The sequence below is a fragment of the Leptonychotes weddellii genome, chromosome 8, assembly GCF_054177405.1.
Source record: "Leptonychotes weddellii isolate Sample4059 chromosome 8, ASM5417740v2, whole genome shotgun sequence".
Taxonomy (NCBI): domain Eukaryota; kingdom Metazoa; phylum Chordata; class Mammalia; order Carnivora; family Phocidae; genus Leptonychotes; species Leptonychotes weddellii.
This window is the reverse complement of record NC_138376.1, coordinates 36,158,450-36,185,237: the sequence shown is the minus strand read 5'-3', so window position 1 is coordinate 36,185,237 and position 26,788 is coordinate 36,158,450. Positions and strand designations below refer to the sequence as shown.

General features: G+C 42.1%; 1 protein-coding gene across 1 annotated transcript in view; it reads right to left on the bottom strand.

Annotated features, from left to right (window-relative positions):
• Window positions 1–15,617: 15,617 nt before the first annotated feature.
• The window catches only part of LOC102729281 (adhesion G protein-coupled receptor F4), an 11,892-nt gene continuing 721 nt past the window's right edge, over window positions 15,618–26,788 (bottom strand). Inside the window, exons 2-8 of the mRNA XM_081828388.1 lie at window positions 26,612–26,761; window positions 25,623–25,874; window positions 23,372–24,751; window positions 21,070–21,111; window positions 20,551–20,610; window positions 19,261–19,317; window positions 15,618–15,692 (exon numbers count right to left, since the gene is read on the bottom strand). Coding sequence (XP_081684514.1) covers window positions 19,270–19,317; window positions 20,551–20,610; window positions 21,070–21,111; window positions 23,372–24,751; window positions 25,623–25,874; window positions 26,612–26,761 — 1,932 coding nt within the window. The 3' untranslated portion in view covers window positions 15,618–15,692; window positions 19,261–19,269. The remainder of the gene's footprint in view (window positions 15,693–19,260; window positions 19,318–20,550; window positions 20,611–21,069; window positions 21,112–23,371; window positions 24,752–25,622; window positions 25,875–26,611; window positions 26,762–26,788) is intronic.

Below are 26,788 nucleotides of genomic sequence, written 5' to 3'. Positions count from 1 at the left end.
TCTTGTTTCATTAGAGACTTTTGTTCGATCGATTCCTTTTTCCTCTTCACCTCTAGGCCTCAAGAAACTCATCTCTCTGCTATGTTTCTCTGTTTCCCCCAGACTAGGGTCTTCCTGACATTGCTGCTTCTGCTCCGCTTCCAGACTCTTCCTTTTGACTCACTCCCCAGTATCCAGTTCTCTGTTCACTGGGCTTCAAGCTAGGTCCCCCTCCCTTTGGGGTCAAATCCTAGTTGACATGATCTGTGCTCTTCTGCCACTGAGACCCATTGCCCTCTGGTCTCTTCTGTGCAAATCCCTCCTAACCATCCCTTCTAAGCAGGCTCTGGAAGCAGCTTTGCTAGTCTTGAATGAATATTTCCCTAGTGGTACATGAACTGAAGAATGCCAAACTGTATCTAATTATGTTATCAATATGGGGTATGGGTGATTTCATTTGGCCTCCCTCTTGATCTGTATGATTTGGGGGGGGGGGGGATGTGTGAAAATATTCATATTTACACCAGTACTAACAAGATCTTGGCATGTATGTATCTATGTGTGTATGTATTAAGCTCTAAATAAGTGTTAGCCATTATCATTAATTGTATTTTAAAAAAAGGGTACATGGAAATCTGAAGAATAAGTATTTGGAAGACTGGATTACTATGGGCAAAAACAAATAAAACTGGATTCCCACCTAATATCATATTGTTCAAGAGTGGACTATAGGGGCGCCTGGATGGCTCAGTTGGTTAAGTGTCAGCCTTCGGCTCAGGTCATGATCTCAGCGTCCAGGAATTGAGCCTGCTTCTCCCTCTGCCTCTGCCCCTCCCTTCCACTCATTCTCACTCTCTCAAATAAATAAATAAAATCTTTTTTAAAAAAAGTGGCCAGTAGATCAGAGTTTCTCAATCTTGAAATTGAGGGCCACATAATTCTTTGTTTTAAGGGGGTTATCCTGTGCCTCTAGATGCTAGCAACACCCCTAACCACCCAAATCATGGCAATCAAAATGTCTCCAAGACTTCGCTGAATGTCTCCCAAGAGGCAAAATCACCCCCAGTTAAGAACCACTTCTGTAGGGGCGCCTGGGTGGCTCAGTTGGTTAAGCGACTGCCTTTGGCTCAGGTCATGATCCTGGAGTCCCTGGATCGAGTCCCGCATCGGGCTCCCTGCTCGGCAGGGAGTCTGCTTCTCCCTCTGACCCTCCCCCCTCTCATGTGCTTGCTCTCTCTCTCAAATAAATAAATAAAATCTTTAAAAAAAAAAAAAGGTGCCAAATTGTTTAAAAAAAAAAAGAACCACTTCTGTAGATGAAATAAATACCTGAATGGAAAAGAAGATCATTGTAACCTAGGGATACCAAAAAAAAAAAGAAAGAGAGAAAGAAAAGAAAAGAAAATTTCTTTAAACAAAACTTCAAAAACACAAACATAAAGCAAGATATTGATCAATGTCATAACCTCACTCAGGTTACTTTGTTGACAATTAGACTGTAAGGAGTATTCAGAATCAGAAGGACCATTTTAGGCAGTTCTTAAACTAACTAAGGTGACCAAGCTCACATGTCACTAAGGTGACGTGAGCAAATGGTGGAAAGAGGACTCAGTGGTGGAACTAGGTGTGTTGTCTTCCTTCACTCATATGCTCTTTACCTCCACTTGCTACTGGTTTCTGGAAAGTTAACATAAGGAAGGTTATAGGCTGATGAAAAGTCTAAGAGAATTAAGTTAGCTCAAATCCTGAAAGGTTTCCTTAAAATAGGTTATGGGATGAGTTCAGCCTCTAGACTCAGAGGTATTATAAAAGTTATAAATAATTCGAAAAATTATGATGGAAAGATCTGAGCATAACGTGACTGTATATTTATACCAGCAGGAAGTGACCCATGACTGATGGGAAAATTGGACTCTTTCAATGACTAGCACAAAATTAGGTTAGAGGATAAGAGCGTTAAAGCTATGCTTTTGTAGTTAAGTCATGTAAAATGGCAAAAGGAAGGCAGCTCTTGGGACCCTCTGAATAGGGCCCACTCTGAGATACAGAGCCTGTTCAAACCCCACAGTGGCCACCATGCCTCTCCAGCATACAGGGACCTTCACGTTACTCAGTCGAAGACCTAGATGCCCCGTGGGAGGGTGGATTTGTCATCCTCTATTCTCTACTGTACATGTTCCACTTACCCTGCACTTTTGTTGTTGTTGTAAAAAACATACATCATAAAATTTATCATCTTAACCATTTTTAAATGTACAGTCCAGTAGCATGAAGCCTATTTCCATAGTTGTGAAACAGATCTCCAGAATTTTTTCACCTTGCAGAACTGAAACTCTATGCCCATTGAATAACAATTTCCTTTTTCCTTTCGCCCTCGCCCCTGATAGGGCCTTTCAATTCTTTAGTTTACATACCCAGAAGTAGGATTGCTAGATCATACGGTTGTTCTATTTTTAATTTTTTGAGAAGATTCTACACTGTTTCTCAGAGCAATTGCACAATTTTACAATCCTACCACTAGTTCACGGGGCCCCAATGTCTGCACAATCCCCTTAGCACTAATTTTTCTGTGTGTGTGTGTGTTGTTTGTTTGTTTGTTTTTTAATAGTAACCATCCTAACAGGTAGGAGGTACCTGGCACTTTTAACTAGGCCATGTATGCTATGACAGGTCCAGATTTTCCCTCTAGGAAAGGTTGAGGGGTGCTTTCTGGTTGAAACAATGTTGTATTTTCACTATACTCTGTATGAAATGGAGAAAGTGTTAGTTGTCGGTAACTAATATCGGGAGAGTCTCAAGGTCTGATAGATTACATGGAGTAAGGTTTGGGTGAGGGAAAATTCCCCATCAGGTGCCACCTGCTGGGACCATCACTGGCTAATGTTTCCTAGGCTGGTCTCACAGGCCGCCTGTTTTCCGTCACATGTCCTTGCAATACAATGCCATATTTTTGAATGTTTACCACTTGAGCTCCTTTTTTCCCACCATATTATTTGGCAATCCAAATGAATCATTTCAACCTTTTTTAAATCATTTGACCACAAACCATAAGACTAATGAATGCCCTGCTTAGAAGGGAATAGCTGTAAACTGAGATCATTTCAAGTCACTCACTGCAAGATTTCAGCCACCAGGTGGCACCTAAGTGTTTAATTTATTCAAATCAATTGCACTGTTGGTTTGCCAAGTTTTAAATTCATTTGCTAGTCATATAGAGTCATTATATAGTCATTATTTATGATTAGAGAGTTACAACTACTATATTAGTTTCCTATTATTGCTGTAACAAATTACTACAAATGTATTGGCTTAAAACAATACAATGCCTTGGGGCACCTGGGTGGCTCAGTTGGTTGGGCGTCTGCCTTCGGCTCAGGTCATGATCTCAGGGTCCTGGGATCGAGCCCCACATCGGGCTCCCTGCTCAGTGGGAAGCCTGCTTCTCCCTCTCCTGCTCCCCCTGCTTGTGTTCCCTCTCTCGCTGGCTCTCTCTGTCAAATAAATTTAAAAAAAAAAAAAACAATACAATGCCTTATCTTACAGTTCTGCAGGTGAGAAGTCAAAAATGGCTCTCACTTCATTAAAATCAAGCAGGGCTACATTCCTTCTGGAGGCTCTAAGGGAGAATTCATTTCTTTGCCTTTTCCAGCTTTTAGCAGCTGCCTGCCTTCCTTGGCTTACAGCCCCTTTCTCCACCTTCAAATCCAGCAATAGAGTATCTTCAGATCTCTAATTCTGACCTCCCCCTCAACTTATAGAAACCCTTGTGATTCCATTGGCCCACCTGGATAATCCAAGATCATCTTCTTATCTCAGCTCACCTGATAAGCAAATTTAACGTCATCTGCAAACTTAATTCTCCCTTTCCAGGTAACCTAACATAATCTCAGGTTTCAAGGAACAGAATATAGTTATATTTGAGGCCATTGTTCTGCCTACCACAGCTACTGTATGTTCTGGAATTTCTAATATATCTTGATTTTTAATATTTTGCCCTGTCATGCTCAAGTCAAACAGCATGCTCAACATTTTTTCTGGAGTATTCAGAGGATCGATGGATAAATGGAAAGATGGATGGATGAACAGATGGATGGACAAATGGATGGATGCTTGGATGGATATTCAGACCAGTATAAGACATGAATCAATGTTTTTTACACACACAAACTCTTTTAACTTCATGACCTTTTCCCTCATCCCATTTGGTCTTACAGACATGAATCACTGCCACAGAATCAAACATCAAATTCTTAGCTTTCAGCTTTGAAGAACCTAGTCTGTGGATAAAACAGAAGATTTAGGGCACCTGGGTGGCTCAGTTGGTTAAGCGTCTGCCTTCGGCTCAGGTCATGATCCCAGGGTCCTGGGATCAAGCCCCTCATCAGGCTCCCTGCTGAGCAGGGAGTCTGCTTCTCCCTCTCCCCCTCCTCCCTGCTCATGCTCTCTCTCTCTGCCAAATAAATAAAATCCTTAAAAAAAAAAACAAAAACAAAACAGAAAGACTTAAAATAGTACCTGAATTTTTTTTCCAATTTCAAAATGGGTTTATTCTAGCCAGAGAATAAATTAGGATTCTTCTGACTGTGAGAGAGAAGAGATGGAGGAGCAGGAATATCATCTGCTCTTGTAGGCCCTGAGGTTAAATACTAGACTGGCAGAGAGTGTAGAATAAATCAAATGATAAGTTTGGGGGTCCAAGAAAAAAAAATACTTTGTCCACGCTCCTACCTGAAATTTTGGAAGTTGAAGACTCACAAACACTCTCCCTGCTATACTGGCAGAGATTGTGGGGTGGACATGGCTAAGAGGCTGTCAAAAGGGAGGGATAAGGCAGTCTCACAACTTCAGAGAGTCATGGGATAATAACTAAGTCCTCTGCACACAACTGAGAAAAGGGCATGGAAGTTAGGAGAAAGAGAAAAGGAAAAGGAAAGTGGGACAAGCCATATGGCCAAGGACCAGATATATTCACAGAAGTCTCAGCAGATGCCAGCATGGAGGACGACTTCTCCCCAAGGACCATATGGTACCCAGTAGAAGCCATTGTATGATAGAGCTTGCCCAAGGATTCAAGGTCTTCTTTTCAATGATGGATGAAGCTAATGGAAGTTTCTAGAACTTAAGTGTAATCTCAGGAAGATAGGAGTGGGGATGGGATAAGGAGAAACATATCCTGAAGTGATTGAAATTGACCTAGAGGGACTAGTTTACCTTAAATGGATATATATGTATATAATTTATATGAAATAGAAAAGAAATACAAATTATATGTACTATATAATAACATATATTTTTGTTTAAGCTGAGGCAAGTCTCAAAATGAAAATTAAATTGTAATTTTTTTAAAAAACTATTTCTGTACACTTGAGTACATGGTTGAAACTGTATGTCTACTAGATGTAAATATATAATAGACTAACAGGTAGATAAGTAGAACTATCAAGTCATATATCTCAATTTTTTCTTTAAAACTATGCAATCACATCGGCATGCTAGGTGAAAAATTATATACTGGAGAAAAGTTTGTACTAGTTAGGAAACTTGAATTTTGATCCTTAGTCACTAGCCCCAGTTTTCTTTCTATAGCCTTTACCCTCTTCTTCATGGAAAGAAATGCTGATGTTTAAGTGCATTTTTTTTCCATATTTCTACTGGTCAATAAATATCAGCCATGAAGTCAAGAAGTTACTTTAGGGAGTACATGTCTAATGCCCATAAACCTAAAAATTTGAAGTATTCAAACTTTTTTTTTTTTTTTACAGAGAGAGAGAGAGAGAGAGTGTGTGGAAGCCAGAGGTGTGGGGGTGGGAGGAGGGACAGAGGAAGAGATAATATTATGCAGTCTCCATGCCCAGTATAGAGCCCAACAAGGGGCTTGATCTCACAACCCTGAGACCACGACCTGAGCTGAAATCAAGAGTTGTATGCTTAACCGACTGAGCCAATCAGGTACCCTGTATTCAGCCTTATATGAGTCTCAGTATTATATATTTCCACAATTGCCCCCACTAATACTTATCTGAGTAAAAGAAGAAAAAAACTAAAAGGTGAAATCAGGATTGTCTTATGGAGTAAGGCTTCAGCACTGATGCCCAGTTAAAGACAATCTCAAAGAGAGTATTTACTAAGATCAAGGATAGCGTGGCTCTCTGAAATGAGGGCTGGGTGCTACTTTGTGAGACCCCAGTAATTCTGACCTCTCCAGCCTAGGAATAAAGTGAGCATTGGACTTACCCAAAGTTAGCCATTACTTGATTCTCTAGCCCCTATGGGAACTATATAGGCCTTATAGCAGTATAGGGAGGACACTAAAGAGGTTCTCCAAGCATAAGGGCAGTGTTGGCTGCAAAACAGAATAAGGCTTGAGAAAGCTTTTTAACAAATGCAGTCTGTCTCTCTCTCTCTCTGTCCTTCCTTCCCTCCTTCCCTTCTTCCCTCTCATGCTTCTGAGGTGTTGTCCTTGCATAAAGAAATAAAAAATAAACACGAAGTGGTGCCAACACATCTTCTGTGACCTATGCAGAATAGAATGAAACCCTTACTAATAAATGAGTCATAGAAAGAAGCTCTCATACAGCTACACAGACCCAACTCTTAGCAAGAACAGGTGCTGCCCACCCCTAACTCTGGCTTACATCAGAGGGTAGGCCACCTAGGGCCACTACTGAGCAAGACTCAGTTTTAATATGGTAAAGACAACAGAAAATTAGGAAATCAGCCAGAGAAAAGTATATCCTCTGACAGCCAGTTATGCTTCACTTATTCAGATAATGAAATGATATTAAAAACAGCAAGACAAGAGCACCTGGGTGGCTCAATCGGTTAAGCGGCTGCCTTCAGCTCAGATCATGATCCCGGGGTCCTGGGATCGAGCCCCACGTCCAGCTCCCTGCTCGGTGGAGAGCCTGCTTCTCCTTCTCCCTCTGCCTGCCGCTCTGCCTACTTGTGCTCTCTCTGTCAAATTAATAAATAAAAAAAAAAAAGACAAGAAAAAGAAATAAAAGATGTATTAGAAAAGAGGGGGCTGTCCTTATTTGCATATAACTAGATTGTATACACAGGAAAAAAAATCTAAAGATGAGCTATTAGAATATATAAACAAATTCAGCAAGTTTTCCAGATATAAAAGCAATATACAAACATCAATTCTTTTATATCTATATAATAGCAATAAACAATTAGAAATTAATATTTTTTTAAAATACCAGCACTGGGTATTATATAAGACTGATGAATCACTGAACTCTACCTCTGAAACTAATAATATACTCTGTTAATTAATTGAATTTAAATTTTAAAAAAAGAAAGAAAGAAATTAAAATAAATTCTAAAAATACCAAAAATATGCAAAAAACGCCAAGCACCTAAAAATAAATAGAAAAAAAAAAATGCAAGACACCTACACAGAAAACTATAAAACAAGTAGAGAATTTAAAGAAGACCCATGGGGGCGCCTGGGTGGCTCAGTCATTAAGCGTCTGCCTTCGGCTCAGGTCATGATCCCAGCATCCTGGGATCGAGCCCCGCGTCGGGCTCCCTGCTAGCAGGAAGCCTACTTCTCCCTCTCCCACTCCCCCTGCTTGTGTTCCCTCTCTCGCTGTGTCTCTCTCTGTCAAATAAATAAAATCTTTTAAACATAAAGAAAGAAAGAAAGAAGACCCATGGACCAAAAGACTAACATGGAAGAATAAACTATGTTAATGAATTAGAAGACACAATCTTGCCAAGCTATTAATTCTCTGCCAGGTCAGTGTAACTCCAGCCAAAGTCAGTAGGTTGTTTCCCTGTGAACTGACAAACTGTACTTAGACTTTTCATCAGACTCGATGAGGATTACTAACTAATATAGCAAAGTCAGGCTGACCTGGGTTCTAAACCTACCCTGCCCCTTCCTGCCTGCATAATCCAGGCCAAGCTACTTAACCTAGCTGAGCCTCACTTTCCACATCTACAAAATGAAGATAATAATATCCCCCTCATAGGATTCTGAGAATAAAATGGGCTAATTTAGATAATATACTTTGCAGAGTTATCTGCTACTAATATTTCCTTTTTATTTGTCTCTTCCCTTTAGTACATGGTAAGCTCCTTGGAGACCGGGACTGGGTTTTGTTCACAATTATAAGCACAGTGTAGATGCTCAATTACATGTTAAATTAATAAATGTATTTGGAAATATTGAAATAAGAAATAGATGGCAGGGCGCCTGGGTGGCTCAGTTGGTTAAGCGACTGCCTTCGGCTCAGGTCATGATCCTGGAGTCCCTGGATCGAGTCCCGCATCGGGCTCCCTGCTCGGCGGGGAGTCTGCTTCTCCCTCTGACCCTCCCCCCTCTCATGCTCTCTCTCTATCTCATTCTCTCTCTCAAATAAATAAATAAAATCTTTAAAAAAAAAAAATAGATGGCAGTTCGAGGAAATATTGGGCAAGAAGGCATTCCTGTGGAAGGCAAGAGGGGTTTCTAAGTAAGTGGGCAGAATGTGGTAAAGAACATCTGGAAACAGACATTGGCTATGGTCAGGGAGGATCTAGAGGAAAAGAGAAATTGTGGGACAAGGTGAAGACCCAGGCTTATGTGGACCTAAAATCAGAGAAGTCTATCAACACAAGGCACAGGTTTGTTATTAGGGCTGGTACACTAGGGAAAGTGGGTCCCAGGAGAAAGGTAGAAACTTCCACGTGCTGTAACAGGGGCACATGGTCAAAAAAAAAAAAAAAAAAAAGGCATGTTTAATTACTATTGAATCAGCCAGTTCCTCCTAAACAAGGCTTCCTTCATCTTGATTAAGGATAAAATCAGTCCTAAAGCCTAAGGCAAGTCTGATCCTAAATTTTAAGTTCAGCTAGGAGAAAACACTGGAGTCCAAGTAGCTCCATCACATATTGGAGGCCCTTGCTATACACACTGATTAAAGCATGAAATAATAGGGTTTTTTTTTTCTGTTTAAAATATCCTATTGGGGAGAACTTGTTATTTTTAAGAACTTTTCTACTGAGCTCCATTCAGGGTCAGGGCTAGACAGAAATAGCAGATTGTAAGGTGGGATAGACAGGGGATAGAAGGAAGAAGAAGCTCTTTCTTGAAGTAATCTGAAACCTCAGTAGAAAAAGCTAACGGGGAAGGAGAGGAAGCAAAGCGGGGCTGGATCCACAGAGCGTGAGCAGCCGCGGGAGTGCCAGAGTTCACAGGGGCTGGGTAACTGGCACTTGACCTGAGCCATGAACACTGTCTAAGGAGTCCAGGATACCACAGGGTGCAGCTGCCAAACACACTTGACAATGACAATCAATCCCAAGCAGCTGACAAAGGAAGCAGGGCTCCAACCAGGACATGGGACAGCCTCCAAGGATGAAACTGTCCAGAGGGGAAGTCGGGGCTCTGGTCCTGTAAGGTGGACTACGGAACAGGGAATAGTCACAGAGCGAGAGAGGTCCAGTAAACCTGACCCTGCTGATATAGGAGATAAAAGGCATAGAACGGGCTAAAGACACCCAGGACTCAGGACTCAGGACTCATCCTTGGCACATCTAACCCGGGTTGATGGATGTAAATCGCATGCCCTAAGCCCCGGTCTGTATGATGCTCTGAGCGTGCTTTCCAAAATGGTTGGACTTACCTCGGAAGTGGGCAGAGTTGAGCTGATAAGTAAAAGGCTTCAGTATCATAGTGACTGAGGCTGAGAGGCCAGGGCTGAAGCACAGATGCTCTATAGAGAGCTCGGGTCAGAGGTGACCCCACTGACTTCAGAGATGGCCCCACTGACCACAGTACTAGCGGAAATAGGAAACCCAGAGTCCGCAGCTTAGACCACTGCTCCACGGTTTAAAGACAAATATGTGCTTATATTTGAGGCACTTGTCTGAGTTCATTTTAGACATTGAGAGTCAATATCAGAGAGGAAGGAAACCAAGGACATGTGGCCTGGGACCAGAAAGACAAAAGGTGTCCTTGAGGCTCCCAGTGAAGTGGTCCAGCCCCGTTCACCAGTCCTGGCTTCCCTGTGAGAATATGACTGCACACAAAAGTGCTCATGAGAAAGAAATAGCCGAGCATTGCCCCTGCACTTCTTCTCTGGGAGCCTCTGAGGTCAAGGAATTGGAGATTCAGGATCACAGCCAACCTATTTCCTCTTCGTCCACAGTGACAGGTGAGGACACGGGATGATGGAAAGATTGGCTTTTCTTAGATCCCATGCCTAGTAGCCCTCAGGTGCTCTGAGAGTTCAGAGCAGGTGCTAGAGCCCGAGTTTTTCCCTGTTTGTCTTTGCTATATAATCACTCTAAAAATCAAAAAGAGCACTAGACTGCTTTCAAAGAGGCCTCACTCCTCGGGTAAACAATCACATCTCAAAGTGTATTCATGCTGGGAGGCCACGCGCAAGGTCAGGAGCTATGCTTCCTCTTACAGGGTCCTATAAGCAAGGACCTGCAAGGCCATTGATTGGCAGGTCTCTAATAACAGCTGAGGAACTTGAAATATTTGGATCCCAGATTACTTTGCCGCAATGTGGCTTACTAAAAAAGAAAAAAAAAAAAAAAAAACGTGAGACCTACTTCTATAGGACATGACATATCATTAGATGTTAGAAAATCTTCACCAACACTCTCTTGGTCTACCTTGCAGAACATTCAGACTGTCAATTGCTTCAACTCATTCTGCACAAAGAACAGCATTAGTGCATCAGGAACAACAGTATAGGACGCATGGTGTCATTGGTCACATGCCCTGGGGAACAGACTCTGAGACGGAGGTTTGCTTGCATGATGTTTAGTGGGGAGTATTCATGGGAACACCCATGAGGGATGGAGGGGAGCCAGAGAGGGCAGAGGGAGGATCAAACCATGGTGTAGGGGCAACAGAAGCCTCCGCCACGGATCCCACAGGAAGTCTGGAGGTGGGTGGCCCCTCAGATACGTTCCAAGTTTAAGCAAGGGGGCTGGCCCTTTATGTGCAGCATCACTCAGTCCTTAGACACACGCTGACTCCAGCCTGACTTTAGGAGAGGCAGCTTCCCTCAGTCCTTGAGGGGCAACGTGAGAGAGGAACTCGGCTGTGAGCCATCAGCCAGCAAGGCTCCAGGAAGGAGCAAGTGTCTCGGTCCTCAAGGGAGAGTCTCGGCAGTGCATCCCGGCATGTACGACCAATGCTTCCTTCGAGAATATAAACGGGTGGCCCATTTTCACAGCCACCTTTTTGCAGACTGGCATCACATCTTTGTCTCTATCTACTCTACTAGTTGCCCCAATGCTCTTTGCAAATGGTAGGTCGGCTTTAATAAATATCAGGATCAGATTTGTCTGAAATAAAACCCGCCCTATTGCTGGCATATTGTTATATTAAAATTTAGACTCTGTATGACACTATAATGATGGATACATCTCATTGACCATTTGTTGATCATAGAATGTACAATGCCAAGAGTGAGTTTTAATGTCAGGTGATTATGATGTGTCAATGTAGGCTCATCATTTGTCACAAATGTACCGCTCTGGCTGGGGATGTTGATGATGGGAGAGGCTGTGCATGTGTGGAGACCAGGATGAATACGGGAAATCTCTGTACCTTCCTCCCAATTTTGCTATGAACTTAAAACTGCTCTAAAAGAATTGTCTTTTTTTTAAATCTCTGGCCCCATGTGTATTAGTTTGCTAGGAGTGCCGTAACAAAATATCACAGACTAGGTGGCTTAAACAGCAGAACTTTATTTTCTCGATACTCTGGGGACTAGAAGTCTGAGATCAAGATGTTGCTGGGCCAGTTTCGTCTGAGGCCTCTCTCCCTGACTTGCAGTGGCCACCTTCTCTCTGCATCCCCACATGGTCTTCCCTCTGTACTTATCAGTGTCCTGAGATTTTCTTCTTATAGGGACACCGGTCATGTTGGCTTGGGCCCACCTTTATGACCTCATTTTAACATAATCACCTCTAAAAAGGCCTTGTCTCCAAGTACAGTCACATACTGAGGAATTGGGGGTTAGGACTTCAACATAGGAATTTTTAGGGGACACAACTGGCCCGTAACAGCCTGTGGGAAGGGCTCATGTTTTCACTACCATTTTGTAGACAGAGAAACTGAGCCCAGGATGTCGATGGCTCTGTGCACAGTTCATGTTACCCATCTCAATGGTTTGTCTTCTTAACTGTAATGGGAGTGTCCAGTCGTCTCTCCCCAAGGAACCCTCTGTACACTCATTAGTTTTAGCACAGCAGAGCCCTTACCACTGATCTTCCACGAAGCTTGCTTTGAATTGTGGAATTAAGTGACTAAGTTGTTCAAGAATGGAATTTATCTTCTCCATTACTCTGGGAATTATTGTTATCCCATACACAGTCCTTCGCTCTCTTGCACCAGACTCCAGATCCAGTTTTAATTGTCATTCCTGAGGCAGATCACTCGCTCTCAAACCCTGTCCCCATTCCTATCCTGTGACCAGGCCAACCCATGAGAAGGACATATGAAGCCCTCCTCCGGCTATTGCTCTTGAGCGCAGTGAAAGTCCTAGTATGTAAGCCCTCGATTCCCCTCTCCAGTCCCCACCCCTGCCCTGCCTGCCACACAGAGCCAAAAACACCTTCAGAGGAAAGCAGAGTACTCACACTCCCATCCCCAGACAAACAGAGGGATAGGGAAGGGGAGCTAACTTTTCTCAAGTGTCTCCCATCTGTTAGACATGGAGGAAGGTGCTTTTATAGACATCACCTTCTGTACTCTGGACCGGACCATAAGATGTGGTGTAGATTGCCCCGATTTCATGGGTGAGCATTTTATGGAGACCCCTAGAGGCTAAATTGCCTGCCCAAGTCACCCCGTAGAATGTAGAAAAGACAGAATTGAAACACACATCTGACTGTTCAAAACCTGTCTTCTTTCCACTGGCCCACCCTGCGTATGCATGAGGGGTATTACAGAGCCAAGCCCCCAAAATCCCCAGGCCCAAAGACTGAGATGTTTACAGTCCTTACTCCTGAATGTCAGAGCCCATTCCTGTGTCTGAACCAAAGTTCTATCCACTGTCTTAAAATGTCTTGTGCACCTTGATGGTCTCCTGCTTACTGAGTTTCAACATTCTTCATGTGTTTTATCAGCTAAAATCTTTCCTCTGCTGGTCCTCAGGTCCTGCGCTGAGGGCTCTTTGATCTTAGCAGGCACCCTCCCAGGGGAAGTTGAGGGATATAAGTTCCATTCTCTGCTTGCCTCTTTCAGTGGTTCTACTCCTTGACTGTGTCCCAGGGATCCTGCATCTCTCTGGAAACCAAGTCCCCACTCCCAGAGCAGATTTTTACCTTTTGAAGAGCTGGGATGGCAAAGTGGACACCAAATAAAAGCCACCCCTTCTGTTTGTCATGCAAACTTCCAGCCACACCTCTAAATGGAATAAATGGGATTTGGGAAGTTGGAAAGAGATGATAAAATATCACCTGGCCACATAATGCAGTTGAAAAGTGGATTTCTCTGGGCACTGGGTGACCCAGTTGGTTAAGTGTCCAACACTTGATTTTGGCTCAGATCATGATCTCAGGGTTGTGAGACTGAGCCCAATATCAGGCTCTGCTCTCCTTCTGTCCAGTACCCACCCCTCCTTCCCTCTCTAAAACAACAACAACAACAAAAAAAAAGAGTAGAAAAAAAATGATTTCTCAATGGGAGTAGAACCATTGAGTCACTGAGTTGTGTTCAGAGATGAGAATTACCAGAAGGGAAAAATTCCTAGGAGAAAATTTGTCTTTAAGCTGAGCTGCTCAGGGCTGATATTTCTGCCTAAGATTCATGCCTGGATGTACCTAATGCCATTTTTCCCATAAGTTCTGCAGGTTTTATTACCTGTTTGCATAGTGTGATGGTTTTTAAAAATGCTTGTGTTCTCTTACTGCAGAACTGACTACTCAGCATGATAGTTCCCCTAATATGCACTAAAAAGATGAAGAGCTTGGGAAAATATGGAAAAGAAAAGAGACTCAATGCTATTATCATAGGAAATTATTAATTTGACCTTGATACAATACCAAGTAAATCTACCAAACTAAAGGCAATTATTTGGCTTGGAATTACATGATGCTCTGGAATTTCTAAATCTCAGGGGGTTGAGAGAAGTAAAACTTGTTTTCATAACTCATTTGGCTAGAGTCAAAAAGGAAATAGGGGCCAATAAATTAATGCTCAGGAAATTTTTACAAATATAGAAGTTAGATTCATATCCCTCAATATAAATAATTTATTTTTATTTTATGAAAGGGGTACTATGTCAAGTTGACTCAAAATTTTCATCACTAAAATAATCACTATTTGAGGGCGCCTGGGTGGCTCAGTTGGTTAAGCGACTGCCTTCGGCTCAGGTCATGATCCTGGAGTCCCGGGATCGAGTCCCGCATCGGGCTCCCTGCTCGGCGGGGAGTCTGCTTCTCCCTCTGCCCCTCCCCCTCTCATGCTCTCTCTGTCTCTCATTCTCTCTCTCTCAAATAAATAAATAAAATCTTTAAAAAAAAAAAAAAAATAATCACTATTTGATTTGAAACCAATCTTTATCTTGTTTCTAAACTATCAACACTAAAGGTTCTGAAAGCAGGCCTGCAAAGAGGTACTTGTGTGCATGTGTTGTGAAAAAGGGGTGACTGGCCTTTATAACTTCTGCTTTGATCAAACTGCCCCCCCCCACACACACACGGCCATTTTCAACCCTACCGACTGGCTGGCTGTTTAAAACCAAACTGGCAATAGAAATTTCACTGAGCATGCCCGAAAGTAGTGCTGTTTGCCAAATATTTCCAGGTCCTCACCTTATAAGTACATGGTAGGATTATATTCCTGGGCCTCCTGTGTCTGGCCAATGGGTTGAGGTAGATTGATAAAAGGGTTGTACCCAAGAATGTTGTGGTACCAATGGGGCCATCCACCTTGAATGAACTCACACATGAGCAAATTGTGAAAAGTAAATGTTTTTATTTTTATTTCTAAGATTTTTTTTATGTATAGCAGTTTAAACACCCACAGATACACATACACACACATACACACATCATCATCATCATCATCATCATAATACCTACAAGAATATTTTTAAGTTTCACAAATGAGGAACCTAAAGTCCTAGGAGCTAAATTATTTTACTTGAGGTCTAAAATAGACTAAAATCAGAAACACATTTAAAAGTCTTCTTAATTTAATTCTGTTCCCTATTTTTAGGAAATCTACCATGACTTAACTGTCTCCAAAGTAGATTTGGTGTTTCTGCTGCCACCCCACCCTCCACCCCCATGCCAGCCCCTACCCCTAACACTGGATCTAACTCCTGTCCCCCAAAGCAAGCAGGATCCATGCACAGTGACAATGGCTGGGTTTATGGAGCCACAGAGCAGGCCTTGCGCGTGAAAGCGGACGGACCTCGTCCAGGAGAGCCCCAACAGCTCCAGGCTTGTCCAGGAGCTCAGAAAATGGCTTGCTGTCTTAATCTTGCCAAGGTTGACCAAGAAGCCAGGCTCCTGAAAGTCATGGGCCAGTCAAAGAGTCAGTGGTTCTAGCTCCTTCAAGCCCAGTCACCAAACGTCATGCTTACTTTTCCCTCAGCAAACATTTTCACCCCTGAAAGCTTAGGTGTCACTCCTGGCCAGAAGAGAAAGTCTTCCAAGGAAGCTCGATTGTCCCTCATTCCAGCCTCCCTCTCCCAGAGCTTCACTCTCAGTCCAGGACACGGAATGCCCATGAGGAATGGAGCAGCCTAGGCAAAATGGTTGGAACACACGTTAACAGGAAGAACAGTTGGCATTTACTGATAACTTAATTTGAACCAGGCATTATTTTATGAGTTCTGAATATGTTAGCTCATTGAATCCTGAAACCATCCTGGGAGGTATGTACGATTATTAGCCCCATTTCACAGATGAAGAAACAGAGGCACAGAGGCATTGAGCGATCTCCTCAAAGTAACACAATTAGGAAGGCTATTCTCCCAGCTTCCTTTTTCTGTGCCCTCTACCTTCTCCATGCTGCTCCCTCAGCCCTAAACTCGATGCTCAGAGCCCTCTCTCCCTCTTCGGCTGCCTAAGCTTGGCCTCTAGAATGACTGCTCCTCTGAACCTACAACCTTACATAGAAAACCGTGTTGCTTCTCTCGGGGCATTTGCTCAGCCAGTCTCATGTCTCACTGTGGAATGAAGTGTTCTGCATCCTTGGAGGTGAGTTCAGGCATAAACAAATATGTGGAAGGGATTTTACAGGAACTGAAGAGACTTGCTGGTGACACTGGAATAACCCTGGGGAAAACAGGCTGTTTGCCTCAGAGTAAAGGCCTGCCCTTCATATGAACAGCAGAGGGCGCTGTGCAGCTGTGACTTCATAATAAGCATGCCCTCTCTCTCTCCCTCCCTCCTCTGTCTCCAGAACGGGATTCCCCCAATTAGAATCTATACCTGAAGCAAACTGCTGGGTTTTCATATCTCTGCAGTCCTTCCGTGATCTCAAGACCTCCTGACAAACCTTTCCAAACCTTGTTTCTAAGAGCGATCAAACCTCAGGTCACTGGGATATGAGCAGCTTCTACCCATGCTCAGGGTCTCAAGTCTCTGCAAGTCCAATTCTGAACTCTGGCCCCCTGTCTCACAAATGGAATTCTGCCTATCTCCTCAGACCCCATCAGTCTTCAGTTCTGTGCTCTGATTTAAGGTCTGAAATCCTGCCTTTTCCTTGTGGGTTAGCCCTGCCTTGAGCTACCAAACACCCCATGTTGCTGAGCTGTAATTCTGATCTTGACCCATGGCTGGAGCCCTTCTCTCTCTGCTGAAAGACCTCCCTGGTGCTGCCAGGTCTCCATTCACTTAGAGTGAATTTCCTACCCCTGATATCTAACTTGTAGCCCCCCTAACATGGTCTACCCTGGTGTCAGCTGCTGTTCCTGATACTTCTGGTACCACGTGCATCCAGATGTAAAAAGCATAGCTCCAATTACTGAGAAAATTCGACAGGCACAGGGCCACCTATGAAGGATACGCTGAAAAAAATGCAACCCTCAGTTCATCCCCCACCTCACAGGTTCAAAAATAGAAGTTGAAGAATCACCTGGTGAGGATTTCTTTGAGTAGTTGTTAGTACACTCCCACCTCCTTCCTACACTTTCCCCAAGTGCCTGTCGAAGCTTTGTGCACCTCCCCAATCACAGGAAGGAGTGCAGTACAGATCCTGGGTTCTACAGGTCTTCTCCAGTTTTTACTACAGCCACCCAGGTATGCCCAAATAGCTGGAGGTTAGACTCCAACCATGCCTCTCTTCTCTAGAATGGCTAGATTTAGTATCCCCAGGAGGCAGAGTCTCCTCCACCTGAAACAGTCTGACAAATTTCCTAAAGCAGGTCAAACTGGGACCTTAATGGAAAGGTCAGCTTTCACAGGTCATCTGAATTACCTCTTGATGAGTGACTCATCAAGAGATGTTATAGTGATATTCCACTATGGACTAGAAAATGGGCAGAGGTGGGAGAGTTAACCCTTTTAAAGGACTACGATATCCCTCCTCCCCCCTTTTAAAGTTCTAATATAAAAACTCAAATGTGAGAGGATGATTAATTGAGGATAATATGCTGGTGTTTTCCCAGCACCCCACACATGCCAGTCAGTGTGTATGACAAAGCCCTCTTCCTTTCCCTCCCTTGCCCCGGGCCCATGAACCAATGTCCCACAGCAGCACAACATGAGGTTTGTAGGATCTGTATCTAACACAGCGGGTCCCCCAAGAGTTCTACCAACTCAGAATGTCTTTGAGTCCACGAGATTCTTTCAGCTCTCTGCTTTGCCCATTGTTTGCTATTCGGCCCTGACTCTGAGACTCATCTATATCATGTACAAAGGCCGAGAAAACTCTCCAAGACAAAACCATACTAAAATTGATCACCCCTGCCCACATCTCCCTACTACCTCTCAGGCTCCCGGCTGCCATTTTGTTACTAATCTCCCCTTCACAGATGCTTAAAACTTGTCTTCTCCTAATTTCATCTGTGTAGAAATATGTCTCAGAGGTTGGCTGTTAGGCAGCTAACTCGCTACAATTCTACCCACAGCCCCTTAGGGATGATTCTGGGCTCCAACTTCATTATGGAGAGACAGGCTTGTTGCTTTGTGATTTCAATCAATTAAGTCTTCCTTCTCGACAATGAGTCTATTATAAGTGTCACCGCTCACTGACAAGATGGAATTGGGGTGTGTAAGTGCTATAGACAGCAAGGGTGTATCCTCTATCAGTGGAGATGTGATGACATCATCCTCTCACTGAGGAAAGAAACATATGCTTAAGATTTGGTCATATAAGAATAAAAAATACTGGGCGTCTGGGTGGCTCAGTTGGTTAAGCGACTGCCTTCAGCTCAGGTCATGATCCTGGAGTCCCAGGATCGAGTCCCGCCTCGGGCTCCCTGCTCAGCAGGGAGTCTGCTTCTCCCTCTGACCCTCCCCCCCTCATGCTCTCTCTCTATCTCATTCTCTCTCTCAAATAAATAAATAAAATCTTTGAAAAAAAAATACTAACTCAAAGGGATATATGGCACCCCGATGTTTACAGCAGCATTATGTACAGTAGCCAAATTATGGAAACAGCTCAAGTGTCCACTGACGGATGAATGGATAAAAAAGAAGTGATATATTATATATATATATATATATATATATATATATATATATTACTCAGTCATAAAAAAGAATGAAATTTTGCCATTTTCAATGACATGGATGGAGATGGAGAGTATTATGCTAAGCTGAAATAAGTCAGTCAGAGAAAGACAAATACCATATGATTTCACTCATATGTGGAATTTAAGAAACAAAACAAATGAGCAAAGGGGGATAAAAGAGAGAGGGAGGCAAACCAAGAAGCAGACTTTTAACTATAGAGAACCAACTGATGGTGACCAGAGGGAGGTGGGCAGGGGGATGGGTGAAATATGTGATGGGGATGAAGGAGCGCACCTGTGATGAGCACCGGGTGATGTGTGGAAGTGTTGAATCACTATATTGTACCTGAGACTAATATTACATTGTATGTTAACTAACTGGAATTTAAATAAAAGTTTTTTTAAAAAGACTTGGACATACACACTGAGATGACATAGTTTTAAAGATGTGCATATTTTCATTTATGCGCTGGGCAATAAAGAAGTTTCTAATCTCTGAAAGATATATCCACCTGTTCCCTCCCCACCTCACTCCTGCGTCACACCATAGGTACTACTGTGCTCACAAGGGGCATTAAGGAGTTTGTCACAACTTGAAAGCAAAGATTCTCCTTCAGTTTTTAATACTCACACCTCATCTTCAACGATTCATTAATTTAGATCGATTGGTTGGGCTTAAAGATGCGTTCTAAATGGAAAAAAAAAAAGTAACAGTGATGTCAGTAAGTAATGGCATTGACAAAAAATGCATTTATATTTATGTATACAGCTGCCCAGAGATAAACACGTAAAAATGGGAACATGAAAAGAAGCATTTGAAATGACATAGCTACACAGAATTAAATTATATTTCATTGAACCTAACATTGTTAGCTGCATCATTATTTTTTTTTTTAAAGATTTATTTATTTACTTATTTGACAGAGAGACACAGCGAGAGAGGGAACACAAGCAGGGGGAGTGGGAGAGGGAGAAGCAGGCTCCCCGCGGAGCAGGGAGCCTGACGCGGGGCTCGATCCCAGGACCCTGGGATCATGACCTGAGCCAAAGGTAGAAGCTTAACGACTGAGCCACCCAGGCACCCCTGCATCATTATTTTTATGTTCCACTAAGAAAAAGAAAGAAAAAACTTGCCAATTAAATCATGACATGCCACTGATTGTAAGATACATTCCTATTTCAGAAATGTTAAAAGGTAAAGAAAATACCTATCTTAGCATTGATGAACTAGGGTACCAAAAGTCATGCCCAATACTAGCTAATCATAAATGCTGACTCTCAATATGTTCAGAAAATGTTTTGTCTGTTGATTTTTAAGAAAGTAGTTTTTATTGAGAAACTGTTGGTGGAGTAAATGACTGCATTAATATGGCAATGATGGCAATTTCAGTCGGTACCTTAAAAGACGGATAGCTTGGACAAAGTCATCTTCAAGATCAATAAGTATACAAATACTTCAATCCAAGAACAGGGTTTACTCAAAAAAGTTCTGAGCAAGGAGAATGTGAATTCTCATGATTATCTCTGTGGCTTCAGGCAAATCTGGTAGGTAATCTGGGCCTTGGTTTCCTTACCTATGAAAAGACTAGGTTGGCCTAGAATCTCATTTCTAACTCATCTCTCATTTCCCAGCTCTGTTTTATGAGTCTAGGATCCTGGCTTCATGTTGTCCCATCTCAACGGTCCAGATATCAAGTTGAAATACATCCAAGGTAGAAAATTCTCTCGAGACGTATATTCTACCGACCTTAAGCTTTAGCGGGATACTCTAAATTTGTTGAGTGAAGACATGAATGAATGTCTGTATACCCTAAGAATTCTTTGCTAACAAATTCTGAATACTAAGCTATAATATTTGTCTCTGCATGACTCTGCTGAGGACACTGACCCTTCAGTATTAAGACTGAAAGGGAGGGCTTACCTCTGCTGCCCTGGATCTCCCCTTCAGTGAAGACATCCTCATCTTCAAAGCATCTCTTATCTGAAGAAACAATGACAGTGAAAAAATGACAACATCCCTCAAACCCAGACCCATGCCTTGAAACTTCGAGACCACTAATCCTGGCAGAAGCAGCATCAGATGGCTTAGCATAGTGCTTAGCCAATAATAAGACTTGGATAAAAGTTGAGGTGTAGTTATAATTCCATTTAGGATTAAAATTAAAATTCTGGCTATTATAATTAGATTTGGGATTAAAATTAAAATTAAAATTCCGGTACGGTTTTCATTCTTTTAGATACACTCACACACAGCCTCCTGTTGACTTAAGTCAACAAATGAGAGAGTAGAGTTCTCTCCTTTCCTCCTCTCAGCTGATGCCTGAAGCACCCGCATAAACTCACCCCCATGGACCAGGCTTTCTGATCAAAACTGCCTCATCCCCCGGCTACCCTGAGCCACATGGAAATTTTTACAATGAGAGAAACAAATTCAAATTACCTTGTGGTCCATAATGGTTCCAAACAGCAAGATGAAGAACCCCTATGGCAAAATTCAACAGAAGTATGAGGGATGGTTTGGCAGACAACATCCCCATTGTAATTTTAATACCACTCTTCTAGATATCTTCCAGGACAGTTATTGGGTATTAGAAACTTCAGCGTCTACTGATTCAGAGAAAATGCATTGGTAAGTATTTTCTGTGACTGTACCTCAAAGAGGGTCACCTTCATTTTTGTGTGTGACAGTTATTGATATTTATTGAAAGGCTGCAGATGTAGGATGGTGTTTCTCCACCTTATCACATCTGTTTACTTTCTTTCCAAATATTAAGTAGTTGTTCTTATTCATCATAACAGTAACATGACATAACATGACATGGAATCCTGTAGCTCAAAGTGACAATCATGGAAGGTTTCTTGAGAAGTGAAGCCTGTTACAGTTTACTTTCAGTTGGGGTTAAAAGTCACGAAACGGCAGGGTCTCTGAGCTGGTGGAATAAGTTTATGCATAAAAGAGAGAAAACTACAGAGATCTAAAAGACCAGAGTCTCTTCAAGTTTAAATTATTTGTTTACCTATAAAGTCACAATAATTGATAGCCAATCTTTTTAAATGGTGGAAGTTGAAGTTAAGAAAATTCTGGATCTTGCCATGAGAGTGGAAGGAAGGCTGGGTTTCCAAGGATAGTCTCATGGCAGAGAAATGCTAATCAGAAGATGGAAATTTTTTAAATGTGAGTCACAGGGAAAGCTTGCTGAGAAAAGTTGGAGTGTATTTAACTAAAAGTGTTTCAGTATTTTTCTTTCTTTCAAGAAAAGAGAAAAAGAAGTGATTCGGAAAAGAAACAGAATAAAACTTTCTGGGGTTTAATTAAGTTGCAAAGTAAAAAATTAAAAAAAATAGAATGAGATCATTAGTCACCAAAGTAACTTCAAGAGTCGGGGAGATTTATGTCAGTCCAAGAGCTTTTGATCAAAAAAAAAACAAAAACAAAAACAAAAAACCACCAACAACAACCATAAGTTAAATGCTTCTCTTTAAAGCCATGCAAGGCAAAGCTTGAAATAAATGTTCTCCATAGTTATTAAAGAAGTATGAGTAAGATATATAATTGATCTGAGCTGACATTTCTTAAAAGTCTGCTTTGTGTTTTGTACCATGTTTTTAAATAGAGTAATAGTGACACGTTAATAGGAATACATTGCTGCTTTACTAAGCAGTTATATTTATATATTTAAAGCAGTGGTTGGGAATTTGTGTGTGTGTGTGTGTGAAGAACCAGATAATAAATATTTTTGGCTTTGCGGGCTACACAGTTTCTGTTAGAACTGCTCAACTTTGCCATCGTAGCTCAAAAGCAACCACAGGCAAAATGTAAACGAACGTGTATGGCTTTATTCCAGGAAACCTATTTACAAAAACAGGCAGCAGGCTGGAGTTTGCCAACCCCTGATTAAAAGCACAATTAAGGATATGAACCTGCCAAACTTGCTATTACTCATAGGTATGGAAAGCAGTCTGGCTAGTGACAGCTTCCCAAAAGTACAAGTTCAGTAGCCAACATAGAGTAAAGCAACTATTAGAGGGATAATTTTGCCAAACCAAGTATGGTAGAGCAAGAAAAGAAAAGAAAAGAAAAGAAGAGAGAGATGATCTCAGATTCGTATCTTTATCTTACTGAGGAGATGGGTGAGGCCCAGAGAAAAGTGACAGTTCTAGGGTCAGGCAACATGCAGCAAGATCCATTTCAATGAAGAAGAACCTAGATTTATTTCACAGGAAAGAGCCATGAGAACTCCCAACTGGTTAACACTCAAAGAGAATGGCAGGTCCTGTCTCGTCATACTATGGAAAATGACTATTTCACTGAGTTCCCAACTGCTTGAGAAAGGATAAAAACTTCTTTGTTTTGAGGCATACCATGTGAGTGTAGACTCACACATCTTTGACCAAAGACTGGTTCTCTATAAGTGAAGGCCAACTTCTTCTGACACTGAAACTTCAGGAGGGATACAGGTGGATCGGTTGAGGACAGAAGGAAAGAGGTTCCCACCCAGTCAGCCTGATCAGCTAAATCCAACTTGACGATCAATAGGGTGAGAGATGCCACAGCTCAATGTCTCTAAGACATGGAAAGAAATGAAAGGCACATTTTGTATTCTGTATTTTTCAATCATAGCCTTTTTTTTTTTGTCATATAGCCAGAATAGCAAATGATAAAATAAAAGTAACATCTCATAAATAAAATACTAATTAACAATATTAATGAATAAAATAAGTCTCTCTCTCTTGGTACTTACCTGGAAAGCATTGAGAAGGGCAAAGATTATATGGAATATCAAGGAAGTGCCTTCTAGAAGTGTAGCTACTCCAAAACCCCAGGTCAGTCCCAGCAATGGGGTGAGGATGGCAACATTTTTGCTGATCCTCATAATTATGGCCAGATCCTGAGACTTGGAACTGCCAATAGAGGGCCTCTGAGTGTTGACAGCAACAACCAAAACCACCACAAGATTCACGGCCACAATGACTAAGGCTGGGACGGCAAATGCTAAAAGGGCTTTGGTACTGTCCCAGTTAAGCCAACAGGCATCGGGTCTCATGTAGCCCTTCTCTGGCACTGTGACAGCAACTGTGGTGCCAGCAATGACCAACGGGCACCCATAGCCAACGGCAAAGCCAATGGCCATCATGCGGGATTTCATCATCCTACAGAAAACAACCAATATTCCGTAGATGATGAGCAGTGCTTGGAAGAACATCCAGAAAAACAGAGAGAGGTAGAAGAAGTGGCTGAAAAATGTCAGTGCAACACACCAGTTGGAGTCCTGGGCCTTTTTGTGGAAGTTAGAGTTTATGATGAACCACACATTAGCAATCAGGAGTGACACGGCTATGTTCACGATGCACACGTGACGTATGTATGACACCTCCGTCACAACCACCCGGGACCACACTGCGGCTTCGACGATCAGGCAAAGAATCAAGCTAAAGATGGAGATGCTGAGCCCAATGCAGGTGATGTAGTCCAAGACTTTGTTGTCTATAGATTTGGGGGACATTAGAATGGAAAAGGACATCACCATGTTGGTGTAGTTACACAAGCATTTCACTCTGTTCATGATCTCCAACGTGGTTTCACAGGCAGTCTCATCCCACCTCCTTTTCCTCGAGTGCCAGCCAACACACTGTGCCCTGGCACTGCGGGATTTGTTGATCTTCTCGAAGGTGAATAAGACTTGCTTCAGTCCTTCTGGTAAAATCACCGAAAGGACGAGACCATTTACAGGTCTAGGAAGACTCACATTTTGCAAGTGGACTTCCCTCAGTATGGTCCCCAAGGTGGGAAAGGCTATGCTGATGGCTTGGGATGCATTTGGTGGCAGGTTCCACAGCTCTTGCGTGGGAATTTCTATCATTCCTAAGATACCCTCTGTTGTACTGTTCATGCTTGCGGAGAAATTGAACTTCTCCTCTGAGGTATTGTGGTTGATGCGAAGCCCTTTTGCCTGGATGAAGAGTTCATCCACAAGGTTCTCAGATTCATTGTGGAGGCGGAGTTGCCTCGCAAACAGATTCACTGACTGCAACAAATCCGAGCTGGTATTTTTGTCTGGAATGAAAGCCCAATTTGAAATGGCTGCTGTGTCAAGGATGTGGTTGGCCACTTCACTATAACTCTGCAATGGAGAAAAAGTGGAAATTATGCTAAGGATTTACACGTTATTGTAGAAAGTCCATTTCTAAAACCTGAAATTTCTAAAGATCAAGTGATCGGATCTTATTTGACATATTGCTCTTCAAATTCATTGTTTATTAGAATCTCATGCTGAGAGATGAGTCCTTCAGAGAGGGAAGTAAAGTAAAACAATGATTAAAATAAAATAAAAATCATAGGTAAAGTTTACCTGCTTTATTATGGGCCCCGGGGCAGCATTTCCAAACTGCAGTCTTTATAACCCAAGATTCTCATGAGATATTAATGATTGTTTAATGGAGGGAATTGGTGGTAGATTCTATAAAAACCTAAACTTGAGAAATACTGCATACTGTATCTCTATAACCCCCCCTTTTATAAAGAGGGTCAAACCTCATTAACACGTGAAAAACTTTAAAAAGTCCTGCCAGAAGAAACCTGCTTAACTTTGTTTAACCCAGAATTCCTACCTCTGCTAGGTACAGATCTCCCTTTTAGAAACAGAGCCTCCATTAACATTTCTCCAAATAATTATGTTCTACAGAATGAAATTTGGGCAAGACCGGAGTAGACACAGTCTTGCTCACAGCCATCCTTTTGGGACATTTTCTTGAAAATAGTAAGTCTGTACAAAAACATGTATTAAAAATGTGCCAACTTCTTGAAAACTTACATAAACTAGAGTGAATTAATATGCAAAATTGAAATAAAATGCCTATCCTTGTTTTTACGGTTGCTGTGGCTGTCATATTTTGGACCCTGAAAAGTACATTTGAAACTGTGAAAAGGCAAGATTTGGTTTAAAAAAAAAGAAGAAATCTGTCAGTTTTTTTAACGAAATTATCAAAAAATACCTTCATTTTATCTTGGGTAACATTATCAGACAAATCTGTAGAAATATTTCTTAGTAACTCCACTATAAATGCGATGTTTCCAGACGTGGCTTCTGATGATTTCACAACATCGAGTATGCAGGCATAATCAATTGGACAGTTCCTGCGGATTCCTTGAGCTACACTCTTCACAGGCTCTGGTGCTCGAAAGTCAAGAACGTGCACGGGTATGGATGATGCTGCTAGAGGAAGGCGTGATGCACTATTGAAGTCCTGCTTTAAAAAAAAAAAAATCGCTCAAAAATGATTAAATACCTAACATATGTCAGAGTAAAGGAGCTAAGGCACCAATACACCACGTGGGGAAAAGAGAGAAGCAAGTAGTCATAAAAGGGGTTTAGATGCCAAGAAAGACGGAAAGAGTAAGATGGAGTCACACACAAATGAGAAGTTCCATCAAAATTCCCACGAGATCAGGATACTGACCTATTGCTTTCAGGACAGTGGTTTTAACTCAAGTGTGATAACAAGACAGTTTTCTCCAGAGATGTGGAAAAATGCTAAAATCAAAATCTGTCTACTAATTTTAATTTTTTGAAAGGGGAGTCTCATGGAATTTGTGTGTGGGGGGGTGGATTTGGAGGTTGGCAGGATAAAGAATACTAAATTGCAATTTCAAGAAGTTTAGAGTTCACTAATTAGACGAAGGTACACACAAATCCATCTTTAGAGCTCAAACTTTAACCTCTATAAGCATTTACCATTGTGTGAATGAGTTTCAGATCTATTTTTAAGAAAAGATGTTGAGAGGGAGAGAGAGTGGCGGGGGGGCGGAGAGTGTCTGAGAATTTGGGTAAGGAAGGAAGGAAGGAGAAAAGACAAATTTCACCCACTCTGCCATTTTCCCAAATCTAGATGTGAGATTGTTGCGCCGAACAGAACACAGGAAAATGCCTCTACCATCTCCTGGGAAATTAGCCCTGGAAGCCAATAATATGCAAATGTGTCACCTTAAAGAGTGTCTCCACAGAAAGGCTTGTACATGTTTCAGTTGATTTTTGCCACTTGTTTTGATGACATGTAAACCCTATTTCTCCATGAAAGGGCTGAGCACAGGGCTGGCTGCAGTTGGAAGCAGGGATGCAAGGTCCTCGGCATTTCTCTGAAAAGGAAAAGAGAGACGAGGG